Source organism: Pelodiscus sinensis, chromosome 6 (assembly GCF_052426305.1).
Source record: "Pelodiscus sinensis isolate ZL-2025 chromosome 6, ASM5242630v1, whole genome shotgun sequence".
In the NCBI taxonomy this organism is placed as follows: Eukaryota; Metazoa; Chordata; order Testudines; family Trionychidae; genus Pelodiscus; species Pelodiscus sinensis.
In genome coordinates this window covers 130,404,915-130,421,494 of record NC_143057.1, presented here as the reverse complement: position 1 = coordinate 130,421,494, position 16,580 = coordinate 130,404,915, and the positions used below count along the sequence as shown (strand labels likewise).

Below are 16,580 nucleotides of genomic sequence, written 5' to 3'. Positions count from 1 at the left end.
TGTGGCTGGTTTCTTGGAACCGGACAGAACTTGTTCGGGGTAGGTGGGATTGGGTGCTAGGACCCCCCACCTGTGTATAGGCCCGGGGCCATCTGGGGCACGGATATTGCTGGAGTGTCAGGGGGGTTTTGCTCGGGAGGCTTCAGGCAGGCAGCTGAAGCGCTCTGTGGGACTGGTTTGTGGCCTGTGTGGAGAGGTCGCCAGTCTGGGGCTGTAAGGAGCCCCGGATTTGAGCAATTCGCCCTGAGCGGACGCCCTCAGCTGTGCCCAGACACGGCCCGGTCCGTCACACAGCGCTCCGGGGAAGATCCGTCCAAGCTGCCCTTCCGCTTCCGCTCTGATACAATCACCTCCCCTAGCGACTGGTTCATCTCTCGCACTCCGGCCCCTGGCTCCGAAACACTCGCTCATGCGTGTGCAGACACCGCGTCACCTCCCTACGGTACCTCGTCAAACAGCAGGATTCCACCCCCATGCCTTGGAACGCCGGCCCTGCGCCGGAGGGGTCAGAGAGCTCAGCCGGCTCAGGAGGCGCTCTCACTCATCCTCCATCTAACTCGGAATGCGGCTGCCTCAGCCCCGTGCGTTCGGATCTCCCCGTCTCCTGTGCCTCCATCCCTGGGAGCCACACGAGTGACGCCCTTCACTCCAGGGCCGGACGCTGGGAACGCGCGCAGAAGGGCCGGCGGCCAGGAGCACGGCGGAGGTATGGACGGGGAACAGAGCCATCAGGCCGCGTTCCTCCCCACGGCCCCGGAGCAGTGGCCCGCCGGTGCACAGGCGAGGTGAACAGGCCTGCCCGTGCCGAATAGCTCATCAAAGCTCGAAAGACTGGACCAGGCGGGGAACATTTTACCTAGGAACATCAAGTCCCGCCCCCTGCTACCACAGCCCAGCCCACCTGCAAATCCAATTCCTGCATTTACCAACCCCCGCCTGTACACTAGTGCAGCTGGTTCCCCCCAGTACGCCTGTTGGGAGGCTGCTCCCCGATGCTTAGGAACTTCCTTCTGATTTGCAGGCTCCTCACCCCCATGGCCGGTTTCCCCCCAACCCACGCCTCCCCGCAGAGACCCGAGCGTCCGGAGTAAGCCAAGACAGAGCCCTCACTCGGGGCTAAGACTCAGGCACCTTCCTTGCCACGGGGAACTGACGCTTTGAGCTGCACCCAGCAACAATCTGCTGCTTGTGCCCACGGTGACTGAGCAACCTCTAAAAAGCGGCCAACGTTGCAACAGGCGAGCAGAGTCCCACCGTGACGGCGAACGCTACCCAAGCGCCCGGCCGATTTTTATGCTCCTTGACCCAGCAGGGGGCGCTGCGCTGCTGCACGCGTTACCAGCCCAACGCCTGCCTTTACCAAAGAATCTGATTTCAACCCAGAACGACTTGGTGCAATTGGCACGGGTTTGGCTGGTCTTGGTCTCAGTCTCAGGCTAGATGCAGCCGGGGCTGAGCTGAAGCCAAGGAAAGTCCCAGGGCGCTAGGAGCCAGAGGGCCTCACCTGTTACCAAACACCACGCTGAGCTCATCCAGAACGTTGTTCAGCTTCACCTGCAGCTCTTTGAGATGGTCGCTCGCTTCGGGGTCCAGCTGGGGAGAGAAGGACAGAGCTGAGCTGGGAAGGGGGGGTTGGTTTGCTGCCCCCCAAAGCACCAGGAGCCGCTGCTGACTAGGCGGTGGAAAAGCGCATGAAACCTCCTCAAATTGTGTTCACTAGAAACCCTGCCCAGGCCCTGCTGCAGGGCTCCCTGGCCAGCTGGTCTGCAGGCAGGGCACCCCCGCTAGAGACTTCCCCACAGAGCCATGTGCAAAGCGTGCTTGGGCGCCCAGTCTCCATCCCCTCTCCCCAAAGCCGGTCCCTGTGCCGGGGAGACGGGGAATGTTTAACCCTTTCTGGTACAGACCCAGACCGCACTGGGCTCCCGTGAGATACCCCCAGGGGCTCCAGGGTTAGTCTGTGACTGGCCTCTAGCGTGTGGCTTTTCCGGGGCTTTGGCTCTGCGCGTGAAGCAGAGCGGCTGTGTCACGTCCTGCCCCGCCCCGCGTCACTGCAGAGCCGGGTGCATTCAGGGGGACACAGAGCACACCGCCACGCTTTCAAGTCCTCCAGCGCCAGGTCCCCCCCTTGGAAAACCTGCCCCCGAGCGTCACCAGGGAGCTGTTCTGTGCTGAGCACTTCTGAAAATACGGACCCTGTCGTGACTCTGGGCCACAGAGGTGGACCGACGGCGTGCGCGCCTCTCGGTGAGACTCAGCCCCGGAGACCCTGTCTGCCTGGTGCGAGGGGCACCGCAGGAACTCAACGCAGCAGGAGTGCCTGCTACCGCCTTCTCCGCCGCAGCCTGGCTTATTTCTTGGGCACCGCGAGAGAAAGCCAAGTCTCTATGCAGAGGCCGGTTGGGCTGGGACAATCCGGACTTCAGGAGCTGCTGGGCCGGGCCTTCCCAGCCTCCGAGACCCGTTTTCCACAGCAGAGAACGAAACAGCAGCTGCTGGAGTATTCAGGACTCTCAGGCGGGTGCTTCATGAACGTGCGTGTGCAACGCTCCTCCCTGTGCTCCCAGGCCCCCGAAGACGGCCTCCTGTTCGAATCACGCCAGTTACAGGCTTTGGGCCTGCCTGGCTCTCAGGTAACAGAGTTAGTCACATGGCCGCCCAGGGGCTGTGTTTCTACCCCCGCCCGGCACGCAAGGGCCCCTCTCCAATGCACACGTGTCATTTACTGCCCCACGGTTGTTCTCTACGCAGCCCATGGTCTGGGGAGCATTGGGATCAGGACCAGCCCCGGACTCACCGGGACAATCCAGACCGACGCGCTGCCAGCCGGACCAAGGATCAGCAGAGCCTGTGCGGATACAAGACTTGCAGCCGCATCCGCCAAGCCGAGCTGCGTACATCCCAGGTCACGGCCATGCACGTGAAGTGGGGAGCAGCGGCCAGGTGGGGCCCCGGGGATCGGTGGCCAGGCGGGGCCCCTGGGATCAGTCACTGCTCACACAAGTCAGCAGGCGCTGGTGCTGAACACCCCACCCCCTGCAGCCTGCTCTCTCCTCCACCGCCACAGGCTGCGCCTGGACGCGATCCACGGGCCGGTTTCAGGGTAGCGCCTCGGGTGCACTCAGGACCCGCGGAGCACGGAGCGCACGCCCCAGGCCGCTCAGGAGTCATCTTGCTGGGGGAGTTACAGAGGAGCTGCCAGCCTGGGTCCGACCCAGAGCCCGTCTGGCCCAGCGGCCTGTCCTCAGACAGCGGCCCATGCCAGGGGCCCCAGAGGGAGGGACCAGAACAGGGAATCAGCCAGTGATCCCCCCCCCCCCGTCACCCCTCCCCATCCCCCGACAAATAGCCTCCGGGCACTCGGGGGCCGGTTAGTAGCCCTCAGGCCTTTACAGGGCTTCTCCCACAGGGCTGCTGCAGCCCCAAACTCAGGCTCCTCCAGTCTGGCCCCCCCCAACCTCAGGCCCCTCTAGCCTGCCCCCCCCCCCCCCCCCCCCCGCAAGCGTTAATGACAAGACTGCTACTGGCACCGGTCAGAAAGGGATCCAGCCATCAGCAGCCACTAGGGCAAGCTTGGGCCAACCCCCCTCCGAGGGCCGGATCTGGCCCCGCAGGCGGACTGTTTGAACAGCTGTGAGCTGGGGGGGGGGGGGAAGGGTTCCTGAGCACAGTGCCATTGGTCGATTTTGGCCAATAACTGCCTGTGGTTAACCAGCAGCTTGCAAAGCACCCTCCCCCCTTCCCCTCAGGCTTGGAGCTGTTTGAAGACGTAAGAAGATAAGAACGGCCATACGGGGTCAGACCAAAGGTCCATCTAGCCCAGTATCCTGTCTGCCCACAGCGGCCAGCGCCACGTGCCCCAGAGGGGGTGGACCAAAGACAGTGATCAAACGATTTGTCTCCTGCCATCTCTCTCCAGCCTCTGACAAACAGAGGCCAGGGACACCATTTTATCCCCTGGCTAATAGCCTTTTATGGACCTAACCTCCATGAAATTATCTAGCTTCTCTTTAACCTCTATTATAGTCCTAGCCTTCACAGCCTCCTCTGGCAAGGAGTTCCACAAGTTGACGGTGCACTGTGTGAAGAAGAACTTTCTTTTATTAGTTTTAAACCTGCTCCCCATTAATTTCATTTGGTATCCTCTAGTTCTTCTATAATGGGAACTAATAAATAACTTTTCTTTATCAGCCCTCTCCACACCACTCATGATTTTATAGACCTCTATCATATCCCCCCTCAGTCTCCTCTTTTCTAAACTGAAAAGTCCCAGTCTCTTTAACCTCTCCTCATACGGGACCCGTTCCAAACCCCTAATCATTTTAGTTGCCCTTTTCTGAACCCTTTCCAGGGCAAAATATCTTTTTTGAGGTGAGGAGACCACATCTGTACACAGTATTCCATGTGTGGGCGTACCATAGTTTTATACAGGGGCAGTAAGATATTCTGGGTCTTATTTTCTATCCCTTTCCTAATAATTCCTAGCATCCTATTTGCCTTTTTGACCACCGCTGCACACTGCGTGGAAGTTTTCAGAGAACTGTCCACGATAACTCCAAGATCCCTTTCCTGATTTGTCATAGCCAAATTAGCCCCCATCATACTGTACGTACAGTGTGGGGTGGGGCAGGCAGGAGGCCGGTTGGAAGGGCTGCTGGCTGGGAGTCAATCCTGCCAGAGACTGCCTCTGGAACCCCAACCCTCTGCTCTCCTCCCCCACACAACCCAAACACTCTGCTCCTATATCCCCTCCCAGATCCTGCCCCCAACCCCCTGCCCCAGGTCACAATCCAAACCCTCCGCCCCTTCCCCCCATCTATATCCCCTCCCAAATCCTGCCCCCAACCCCCTGCCCCAGGTCACAACCCAAACCCCTGCACCCTAGTCCCCTTCCTCACGTCACAACCGCCTCCTTCACCCAAACTCCCTCCAGGCCCCACTCCCTCTCCTGCACGCCAATCCCTTACTGCACCCGACCTCCATCCCAGACCCCGCATCTCCTCATTAATATGGCCGAGTGCGGCTCTCGACCACTTTCCAAATGCTTGGAGTGCCCCCCCCTGTCCAAAATGATTGCCCGCCCCTGCCTGAGGGGGCAATGGAAGGAAAGCCAGCTCCAGTGCCCAACGGGTCAGCTTGCTGGCAGAAGAGTCCTTTGTCATCATGGAGATGTTGAGTCTTCCGGACAGCTCCCAACGGGCCCGACGGAAAAGTCTAGATCCCGTATTAACTAGCTCTCTGGACTCGGCATTCCCTAGCTTGAAACAAACTGCAGGGATTAAATGAACGCGATTTAAGTCCAGAAGAGGAGAGTGAGGAGAGTGAGAGTGAGGCCTGATACCAGTGCTGGGTCTGAATTAGACACAAGCGAGAATCCTTCCTGGACTCCCCTCAGCTCTCGGTGTAGCCGAAAACACTTCCCTGGCTCTGCGGCAAAGGACTGAGAAGGTGAAAGAAGCAGAACCTCCCGGGCGGCTCAGCCAGTGACCTGCAAGTGGAGCAGCTCTCCAGGAGAACAAGGAACGCCGCTCGGCAGGCATAAGAAGCCTGGCTTGCAGAGCGAGCAGCGGGAACCAGGAGAAAGCGAGCGCACTGCCATGCATAGCATGGTCCCGGCACTGCAGCTGGAAGCTGGAACGCCACAGCTGTGGGGAGCCTGGGGCGGGACCCCGAGAAAGCAAGCTAAAAAAAATGGTCCCTTTCTACAAAACAGGCAACAGCCGAGACTGCCAGGCGCTTAACTCTGAAATGTGCTAGTTCTAGTAGGAATACTCGGCTCACCCTCCGCATCTGCTCTGCGGCTCTAAAAGCAGCACAGACGCTCCGTGCCCATTCCAATGGGGCTGGCCAGCAGCAGCCCTGTTCCCAAAGATGGGGCAGCCGCTCTTCATACTGTGAGGGGGGATGAGAGAGCAGCCTGCAACTCCCTCAAGAGGCTGGCGAGAGGCTGTTCTCGGTGGGGGCAGAACAAGGAGCAATGGGCTCCAATTACAGTGGGAGAGGTCTGGGTTGGAGATTAGGAAAAACTATTTCCCTGGGAGGGTGGGGAAGCGCTGGGCTGGGTTCCCTAGGGAGGGGTGGAATCTCCATCCCTAGAGGTGTTTAAGTCCCGGCCTGACAAAGCCCAGGCTGGGCTGATGGAGTTGGGGCTGGTCCTGGACTCGGCTGAGGGCTCTGCCGCCCAGGGCTCTGTGGTTCCATTTGAAAACATCCAGGAGCAGAGACTCTCTCACGTCTAACTGTCACGCCTGCTCTCAGCGACCTGGCCACTGCCGCAGGGGAGGGAGCATTTCGGGGAAAGGGGGGGGCTACTACTGGCTGAACACTAAGCAGAGTTTTACTGGCGCGTTCACCGTGCAGCTCCGGGCCTGTCAGACGCGTCCGGCTGCACACGGCTGCACTGCACCGGAGAGACGTCACCCTGCGGGGAATGCTGCTCCCACTTCACACCATGCTGCGTGTCGGGGGTTTGGTGCCCGTGGCTGCCCGGATGGCGCCGGCCCGGTCACTGTGACTCTGGGATTCGTTCAGCGCGGGTTCCCCTGGCGGTGAGTAATACTGTTCTCGGCATCCCCCGGGTGCCTTGTTCTTTAGCACAGTCTAAGTTTCCACACCTTTTAATTGGGCTCCTGCAGCAGTCGAGGCTCTGCGAGAGTGGGCAGCACAGCCCACGGGGCTTTCATCCCGCCCTGCGTGACTGCGCAAGGCAGCAAGTGGGCTAGAGTCATCCCTGGGGATGAAAATAGAAAGCACGGTGCTGCCCGCTGGGAGGCCGGCGCGATCCCTCCCTAGCAGGGGCTGCGGAGCCAGCGGGGGCAGAGAAAATAGCACGGACGTGACGGCTTCGTTTGCAGGCTGCACTCACAGATAGTCCCATGCCCAGACCAGAAAGGGCCACCATGAGTCCCCCGCAGAGAACAGGCAGGAGACCTGCCCCCGAGCAGCTCCTGAAGCCGAGCTCCCGGAAACCAGCCCGCGCCGGGGAAGGAATGGGTCCGTTACCGAAGCCAGGGCAGTCCAGCTCATGAACGCACAGGGCTGCCAACACCTGAGTCTCTGTCCACAGCATGCACCCCCCGACACTGTGCACCCCGTTCTCACCGCGAAAGGCAACGATAGAGCCCCCGCTCCCCCCCACCTGAGAGCCGAGAGCGGTTTTAGAGGCTGTACTGATCACATCTGTATCCCTCTAAGTCACAGTGTCCCATCAGCACCAGATCCACCGTGCAGGGCGCAAGAGAGAAAAATAAACGGTTACGAAACTCGAGAAAATGACCTGAGAGCTCTCCTACCAATTACAATCATGTGCATGAGGGCTCGCTTGGGGCCTCCAGGGCAATACCCCACCATGAGCAGGAGATGCCAGATCTTCCATGCTCCAGGTCACAAGAGACTGGACACTGAACTCAGTAGTTACGAGCGACAGGCTGCCCTGGGGCCCACCCGGATCCCCGTGAGGAACGTAGGCCGGGGCGGGACTGCGCCGCTGGGAAGACAAGGAACCTGTGCAGAGGTGGGTCATGCCAAGTGCTCCCAGTGGAGATGAATTAGGTCAACAGACTGCAGCTAACGCAGTCGGGAGGGTATCCTCACTCCAGCTCCCCCCGCCCACAACTCCTCATCTCCATGATTTGTCTACGTGGATTTCCTAATCCAACTGGATCATCACAGGCAAACTCTCTAGGCTCGTTGGTTAAGACAACACAAGTAACCCTGTATGTGGAACGCTGTGACCTCACCGTGACATCCCCTCGTGGCTTCCTACCTGTGGGGCGAGTGTAGGCCTGCCCCACCCCAAGTGCCCCGCAGTGGATGAGGTCTGGATGCTGGCAAGGAAGAAACCGCCCTTGCTGACAGAGTGGAGGAAACCCTTTGCACAAGAGGAGGGGTTTCCAGAGCACGTAATGCTGAAAACCGAGCTAACGGTCTCGCTCGCTGCTACTCACTAGCCAGGTCTAACCACCGTCACGAAGCCACTCAATACACTGGAGCAAGGCAGGCCAGGCTAGCAGAGGAGCTGGCAGGGTCCCAGTCTACACAGCAAGTGCTAAGCGCATACCAAGAGGTCAGCGATTGCAGGTGCCCAGCCCAATTTCAATGGAGCGTTTCTGGTGGTCAGTGGCAGGTGGGTGAAGTGAGCAAACTGCATGGAGCAAGGAGTTTCACGCCCAGGCCAGCTTTCCGACAGAGCAAGGAGACAACCTGCCATTTGCTCAGCACGTCTGCATTTTCTCCCTGGGTTTGCTGGTTCCCAGGCGGTGAGTCACTGGAGTGAGCCAGAGTTCTCAACACACGGCCTCCGCCTCGGAGAATCCCCCCGTGCAAGGAGACTGCGGAGGAGCCTGCAGCTTCTCAGCTATGTTGGGCTCCCCGCAGGAGGCGGAGGTCGTGCTGCAAAGGGAGGGGCTGGGCAGGAAGGGGGAGGCTGGCAGCAGGGGGTGCTGGCAGATGCATGAGGTCTGTATCAAAGTACTTCTCTTCCTCTGGGTGGAACCTGCATTTCCGTCGTGGGGAGGGTCTAAGCGCTGTCTGGACAGAGGGGGCGCGTCAGCACCCCACGGGCGGCCTGTCGCACACATCCAGCCTAAGCACGTGCGACATTACTTGCACCGTCTGTCCCTTCCACCTCACGGCTCTGTGCTCGTCTTATTGCAGGTGCAGGCTCTTGGGTGCGCAGGAAGCGCTGAGTCATAAAGCTGCACGGGGAATAGAGCCGTTTGCACCGCCAGTGTCGGCCACACGACTCGCCTAGGACTCCGGGGTGCAAGTTGGAACCCCCCTGTGATTTCTCAGCTCACTGGCCAAGGCACTGGGGAGAGGCACCCTTCCCCCCGGGGAATCTTACCCTGGCTCGGCAAAGTAGCAGATATTGTCATGAACAACAAACAGCCGTTTGCCACCAGGCCTTTGAGATACGACGTTACTTCCCACAGCAAGTCTAAGCACGTACTGTGGCTACTGGCACAGGCTGCGCTCGTCGTGGTGAGCTCCTGTACGGGTGAGTGATGCCTTCAGACAATCATTTACATCCATTTAATCACAGGAGCTATTATGAACAATTCTCCCTTCCTGGCTGTGAGTGATGTAAGAGCAAGGCTCGGTGCCGCGGGTACAGCCCTGGGAACACAGCGCTCTAGGCTGCTGGGATAGCTCGTTTGAGGAGCACCGTGCTCTTCCAGGAGGCTTTCTCCTCAGTGGCATCCTCGCATCAGCCAGGGAAACATTTAGCAGCTTTTTCCTAAACAGGCATTTTTGCCCCTTCTCAGAACCATGCCACTGAGCACCAGAGCCCGGCAAACCACCGTGCGGAGCCCCAAGCAGAACCGGTCGTCAGGGAAACGCCACCCCGGCCTGCCCTCTTGGTGTGCAGAGGCGAGTGTGCAGGGCCTAGCACATCACAGCTACAGAATATGCCCCGAGGGGCTGAAAAAGATTTTTTCCTAACACGAGCAGCGTCCTTTTCGGCATCTTCCCGGGTCTTGAAAAGCAATGAAAAGGGGGCAAGGAGACATACGTTATAGCGCAGCATCCTCTCCTCACAAACAGCAGCGCACAACACGCTTTCATGGTCAGAGGGGCGCACGTTTCAGAGACAACCCGTTAACAGCCCATCAGACACTTCCCCAGCGGGCCGAAGGAGACGAGGGCTCAGAAGTTATTACAGGGAGGGCATTTACTGCCACGCGCGGTACGGACCTTGGCTTACACGCTGCACAGAACGACGCGTGCCCATAGCGTGCGTAGTGTCGACATCCCCACCGCACTTAGAGCGCAGACTGGAAAGCCCCTTGCGTGCCCGTGTCCAGCACACGTCAATTCCGGCCCATTTCCCTTCCCTCCCGCCCCGCCCTGCTGCGTAAAACCGGCTGCTGCGTTAAATGAGGCAGAGAGTTTCAGGCCAAGGGCCGTCCTCTCACACTGCCCCAAGTTCCAGGCCGTTCTGTTCAAGGGGGTGCTGGTCCTCCCGGGGGGCTGGGGGTAAACCAGGCTACGCACCCCTAGTCAGGGGCGGTAGCTCCGTTGCCCGTTTTAGTGCCCTTACCTCCTTGGCACCCATGGCCTCAAACATCTTCTCAAGCTGCACTCTCAGCTGCTGAATGTTGTTCATCAGGATGCAGGGCTGAAGGAGGCAAAGGCTTGTTACTGAGTCGGGGGCAGCAGCGTCCAGGGCCGGTCAGTGGCATAGCCAGGGCTCCGTCCCCCCAGAGCAAACACGAGGGGGCAGATTTCAGTGCTAACAAAGCGAAGGGGCGACCGCTCGCCGACATGCCAATCCGAGGCTAAGGGCCAGACAACCTGCACGAACCCACTGTGCCACTGCCCCCCGTCTGGCCTGCAGACAGACCGAGGGGGGGCGGCCACGTCCAGGAATGCCCACAGCGCTAGGGGAGGAGGGGGGTATCTGCTCGCCCCGTTTGCTCCACGTGTCAGACCCCAAACGTCTCTGAGGCGGGACTCGGCAGGGCTGAGGGGCTGCCCTGATCCCCATCCGGCTCCCTCAGCCGGGATCTCTCCTCCGGACGCAGCCTGGCTGGAGGGATTAGACTCGGCCACAGCATCCAGGAGCCGTGTGGAGGGTTTGTAGCACGGAGGCAGAGCTCTGCCCTAGAAAGCTGCCCGCCCAGGGAGAAGTGGCATGAACCCGAAGGGGACAAGCTGCAACCTCTGTTTCCAGCACCCCCGACACAGGAGCAGTTCTGCCCGGCTAAAAGGGAACTGGGCTCAGTTCTCCGACCCCCAGGAAAGACTCCCCTCTGCTCCTGCAACGCTGCCGACGAGCGCCCCAGACTTCCGGCCACACGGAAGCTTTTCCACAGAGGGGTTAGGTTTTGCCAACTCCTCCTCGTATCAGTCATCTCCAGGGTCCCTAAGGGCGCTGCCCAATTGCCCGCAGATGGGGGGACACTGCCTGATCTAGGGCAGGCCCCAGACTAGGGACTCGAATGGGAGAGTCTGGGAGACCGGCTGGAGCTGTCGTCACAGAAGGGGAATGGCTTGTCTTGTGTGGCGAGAACAGGGCGCCACAAACCCCTCGATTTCAGACAAGAGTTTTATTTTCCACCACGAACGGGGCTGAACCAGGCATGCCAAGCCGAGGCGGCTACCCTGGGAGGGGCTTGCGAGAGCCACGTGGGAGACGGAAGTGGCAACGTTCTACCAAGAGGCCCCAGGCCCATTTCTCTTCCTAGCCCTGAAGCCAGGCTGACAGGAAGGCGGGTGCCTCGCTCCACGGGGCTGCGACAAGGGGTCAGCAGCTGCCAGAAGCCGGTCGCCATGCTCAGGTGGGGAGAAGAGACTCGCTAGTGCTTGGATAGACCTCGTCGCGTGGCTAAGCCCAGAGCCCGACAGCGACGGTCCAGCTCTGCTCCCCACAATTCCCCGTGCGGCCGCAGCCCGGTGAGGCAAGCCGCAAGCATTCGGAACAGGAATTCCCCCTCCTGAATGGAGAGCAAAACCCTCCGGCCCAGGCATGGGGGGTGGGCACACACCGCTGAGGGCCTATCGATTGGACAGTGAGCCAGTGCAAGTCGGTCCCATAGAACGCCTGGGGACGAGGCACAGCGAGGAGGGTTTTGGCTTCCCAGCTGCAGCACCGCCCGGGTTTCCCAAGGGGGGTCAGAGGCTACTCACTAGTTTCTCCTTGGAGCAGTAGGACTGGAAGTTCTTGGAGAGAATGTCGGCGTACTGCATCAGCACCTTCCCAATGGTCTGCAAGAACAACAGCGACCCATGACACGCTCCTCCCCCGAGCAAGGCCGACGTTTGCAGGACCCAAAACTATGCTCCAACCAAGAACTTGGGGAGAGAGGATTCGCCAAACCACGTGGCTTCTCCTGGTCGGGATCCCTTCATTTCGTTCGGGAGGGGCTACGTCTGGGGCCATTTCTCAGCGCCATGCAGATGACTGATGACCCGGTTTTTTAAGGGCTCTCTGTGTATACTGTAACGAGCCACCTCTGCTCCTCGCTGCGCTCCCACCTAGGACTGTTTCAAACAGCACTACGATCCAGCACACGAGGGACCCGGGAGTGTACACCGGCAGGGTCGACGTGGACCAATTAACATGCAGCACCTTACTTCCTAGCAATCACACTCCTGTTACTGCGCCACGTAGACTGGCCCTTAGATGCATTTAACCAATCCTGGTGTTTACTGGAGAAACTCAGGCAGTTTGAATGTTTCTGTTTTATTTGGCCGGGGGGGGGGTCAGTGTTTGCCCTTTAAAACCCAAAATGAGAAGCCCTAAACAACGCGGTTCCCCATACGACTGAAGGCCGCACGTTAGTGCTCACCTTAGCGAACCTCCTCATATAGTGAGCGACAATCACCGGGTCCGGACACTCCAGCTTCTTAATGATCTCAAAGCTCTGATTAAGCTGCGTGAAGACGTCCACCACCGAGCAGGAGAACAGGGCGTGCTCAGACGTCTGCTGGAACTAAACACAGAACCGCACAGTCGCCTCGGAAGCTTTGAAAAGGGTTTGCAAGAGCCAGCTGGGACGCCCCAGAGGTGGCTCCTTTCTCGGCGGCGTGGGCACCGGTTTTCAGAGGGGACCCACGTTTGGCACCTAATCCTCACTGGGCTCTCAGGGCCTAACGCCCTTTGGCAATGGCAGCCTAAGCCAGGAAGGGACGGGACTGAATCGTGGGAACAGTAATTATATTGCTGAGACCTTGCCTGTTTGCTTAATGAGCAACGAGGAAAAGGAAACGCAGAGAGATTCTTTTTTAAATGGCGAAATACAAACGAGGGCTGGCATCCGAATTCCAGCAGGCTGGGCACATCACAGCACGGCCTGCTGGGGCGCACCGCGAGGTGAGAGAACAGACAGACTAAGGTCACTTCCACTGTCCTGATTAGACACTTAGCTCATCTCATGCATTTCAAAGGCCTGATCTCCCAGGCATGGGGCCGGGCCATTGCCAGGCCTCTTGTGGCTCAGACTGGCAGCAGCAGCGAATTGCTCTGCTCTCCCTAGTCGGTTAAAACAGAGACCTGGGGGCAAAGTCTCAAGACACAGGAGAGTCCTGTCTGTTCAGTGAGCTAGCCAGCTGTGTCTGCATTCAGGCTTCCGCATACGGGATTCCTGGGCCCAGGGCCCCGGCTCCTCGCCAGCTCCACACCCCCACTCCGTACCCCATCTTTCTTATCCCTCTCCAGGGCTCCATTCAGGAATTCCACGGAAACATCTTCGTTCTCTTCCAGCCACTGCATCACAAACTGCTCGAACCACCTGCCGCGGGGAGAGAAAGGAGAGCAGGTCACAGCGGGACACAGCAGCTGCCCCCGCAGCCTGGTCACGAGGAGCTGGGGGCTTTCCCACCTCAGCTCTGCACCAGTCCTGGGGGCATGTGAGTCACGGAGCAGCAGCACAAATCAGCTCTGCCCAGCCTTGCCAGCGTTGTCGATTGCCTGCCAGCAGCGGACACTCTAGTGAGCCAGGCTGAAAGCAGACTAGCTCTCTGGGTGCCCAGCTGGATTTATTCAGTGTTGGGGAGGCCACATCTGGAGTACCATGCCCAGCTCTGGGGCCCCCACTACAGGAAGGACGTGGGCGCACTGGAGAGGGGCCAGCGGAGGGCGACCAAAATGATTGGGGGCTGGAGCACATGACCTACGAGGAGAGGCTGAGGGATTTGGGTTTGTTCAGTCTGCAGAAGGGAAGAGCGAGGGGGGATTTGAGAGCAGCCTGCAACTCCCTGCAGGGGGTCCCAAAGAGGCTGGAGAGAGGCTGTTCTCAGTGGGGGCAGGTGGCAGAACAAGGAGCAATGGGCTCAAGTTGCAGTGGGGGGGGGGGGGGTCTAGGTTGGAGATTAGGAAAAACTCTTTCCCTAGGCGGGTGGGAAGCGCTGGGCTGGGTTCCCTGGGGAGGGTGGAGTCTCCATCCCTAGAGGTGTTGAAGTCCCGGCCTGACAGAGCCCTGGCTGGGATGACTGAGTTGGGGTCGGTCCTGCCTTGGGCAGGGGCCTGGGGCTGGACTCGGTGACTCCTGAGGCTCTGTGATTTCCCCAGGGAGGATGGGAAGGGCTGCGGCACCTCGTGCGCACACGGCCGGACTCACACCCGTGCCCACACTGCTTCCTGGACGGGAACAGCAGGGCCCAACGTGGCCTGATTCCCACACGCTGCACTGTCAGATGGGCCCCTCAATCACCGCCCTGAGCACAGGTGCTGCCATTTCCTCCCCCCGCTGTGCATCCCCCCCCTCCCCCCCGCACTGTCCTGCCTCAGCTCACGCTCCACCCTTGGCTTTCACACACTTGCCAGCTTGGTCTGCTTCGGCGTCCCTCCTCCTCCTGCTCCCGTGGCCAGCCCCCTCTCCCCAGCCCGAGAGCCGTGCGCTCCCGGCACCCGCGAGACCCCTGCCGGCGGCTCTGGGATTCAGCCGCACGCGCTCTCAAGGATGAGCCGAGAGATCCAGTCTGGGAAGAGACGCTTGCTGAGCTGCATCAGGGACATTTGCACACAGAGAGGGAGAGCTTCCCTGGGCCGCCGGCCGAGGTGACAGCACGTTCTGGGAGCAGGGGAGGCGGCTCCAAGCCAAGGCAGTTCTCTTCTCCCCAGTGCTGCTCTCCACGGGGTGGCTTGGCACCCTCTCCCCGAAGAGGAACGGCTCTTCAGGCCAATTCTGTCCCCGTCTGGCAGAACGGCCGAGCAACCAGAGCTCAGTGTGTGCCGGGTGGCACTGCTATTCCCACCGGAGACACTGTCCAGGCTGAACCAGCGGCACCAGGGGAGCAGCAGGCTGGTGACCTCTCTCTCGACAGTCCATGTTAGTCCGTGTCTGCAAAGCCAACGAGGCATCCCAGGGCACCTTAGCCCTGGTCTACTGTCACGTTACTGGATTTTAAGGGAAGCAGCCAGGTCATGCTGCACCCACAGGGGGTGTTCACCCCAAAAGTTGGTGCAAAGGGGTCCGTGTGGGGTGTCAAACGAAAACTTCTGTTCTACCGATGCTGTGTAGGCTACTCGTGTACTTGTACAATGTCTGTGTGTGGAGTTAGAAACATGGACTCTGCGTGGATGCTGGAAGAGTCTCTGTCAGAGCAATGAGCAAGGAAAGCTCAGCCACTGGCTGTGCTAATTAGCAAGGCTCCAGAGACAATAGATCTCTAAGTGCCAGAGACACCTGAAGGAACGCCTGGCTATCTGCAAGCCAGCCAGGAGAGTGGTTACTGACTTGGGATGCAAGGATAGGTCAATGGACCATGTGACCTTCTATGGCCAGGAAGATGCCAGGGGAGGTATATACGTGCCATGTGGCACCCTCCATCTTGGTCTTCAGTTTTGCTCCTGATCCCAGACGCAGCCTTGCAGGGAACCATGAGCTGGGATGAACCGTGGACCCGTCCTGACATAGGATGTGCACCAGAGACTTTTAAGACAGCAGAGATGTTATAAACTGCTACGAGCCTGCACTGAGAACTGGGAGATTCGCTGCATGTAATGTAGGATCCTTTAACAACCTCACTCTCAGGCTTTTCTTTCTTGTAGTAATAAACCTTTAGGTTGTAAATTCTAAAGGATCAGTTCAGCGTGGTCTTGTGGGTAGATCCAGGAGTGTAAATTCACCTGGGAACGGTCGCTGGTGTCTTGGGACCGGAAGAACCCGTTCGGGGGAGGTGAGATTGGGTTCTAGACCCTCTCACTTGTGTTAGTCCCAGGACTGATTGGGGCACAGGGAGAGCTGGGGTATTTGAGGGGTTTTGCTCATGAGGCTTCTGGCTGGCCAGGCTGGCAGCTGGAGCGCTCGGTGCGACTGGTTTGTGGCCTGTTTGGGAAGGTCTCCAGTCAGGGGCTGTACGGAGCCCTGAATTTGAGCAATCCGCCCTGAGAGGATGCCCCCAGCGGTGCCCAGACCCGGCCCGGCCTGTCACATCTACCCTAGGGAGTTATTTCAAAATAAACCCCCTTGCTTCCAAATCATAAGTGGAGCGTCCACACTACCAAGCCCGTTATTTGGAAATCAAGGGCTGGTGACTTCAAAATCTGTTCTGCTTTCCTCAGGGAATCACGCTTACTTCCAATTCGTTATTTCAATAGCGGGAGCGTGGACGCTCCGGGGCTGCTACTTTGAAATAACGACTCCCCAGAGTCATTACTCCCCAATGCTTCCTGGGGCTCTAGGTCGCGGTAGCGCGTCCCTAATAACGGAGCCTGCCCTGGACTAATTTCAATGCTCCCCCATAGCGGGAGCCAGCTGGATTTTGTTATTTTGGGAGTTATTTCCTCGTGTAGACACGCCCTTAGAGACTAACAGATTTCTCTGAGCATAAGCGGTCGTGGGAAAAACTCCACGCTGAGATACAGCATCTGACAAAGTGGGTTTTACCTACAAAAGCTGATGCCCCAATAAATCTGAGAGTCCCCCAGGTCCCCCGGGACTCCTCGCTGGTTTTGAGAATGTAGTGCATAGGAAAGGGGCCAGAGCCACCCTGGAGTGGGGCTCTATGATCCCCAAGAAAACCAGGACAGAGGAGAGCAAGCTACCCGCCCCCCCGCTCTACCATCTCCTATCCTGGAGATGGGAGCCAACCGCATCGCAGGCTGAACGGGCTCCACAGACGGTTCTAAACAG

The 16,580-nt window shown here is 59.1% G+C and overlaps 1 protein-coding gene across 6 annotated transcripts in view; it reads right to left on the bottom strand.

Annotated features, from left to right (window-relative positions):
* The window catches only part of UNC13B (unc-13 homolog B), a 341,304-nt gene that overhangs the window by 29,330 nt on the left and 295,394 nt on the right, over nt 1-16,580 (bottom strand). For all 6 annotated transcript variants that reach the window (XM_075932839.2, XM_075932833.2, XM_075932834.2 and 3 more), the window contains 5 exons: nt 13,139-13,235; nt 12,294-12,437; nt 11,632-11,709; nt 10,043-10,120; nt 1,505-1,593 (listed from right to left, as the gene is read on the bottom strand). In XM_075932839.2, the coding sequence (XP_075788954.2) occupies nt 1,505-1,593; nt 10,043-10,120; nt 11,632-11,709; nt 12,294-12,437; nt 13,139-13,235 (486 nt within the window). The remainder of the gene's footprint in view (nt 1-1,504; nt 1,594-10,042; nt 10,121-11,631; nt 11,710-12,293; nt 12,438-13,138; nt 13,236-16,580) is intronic.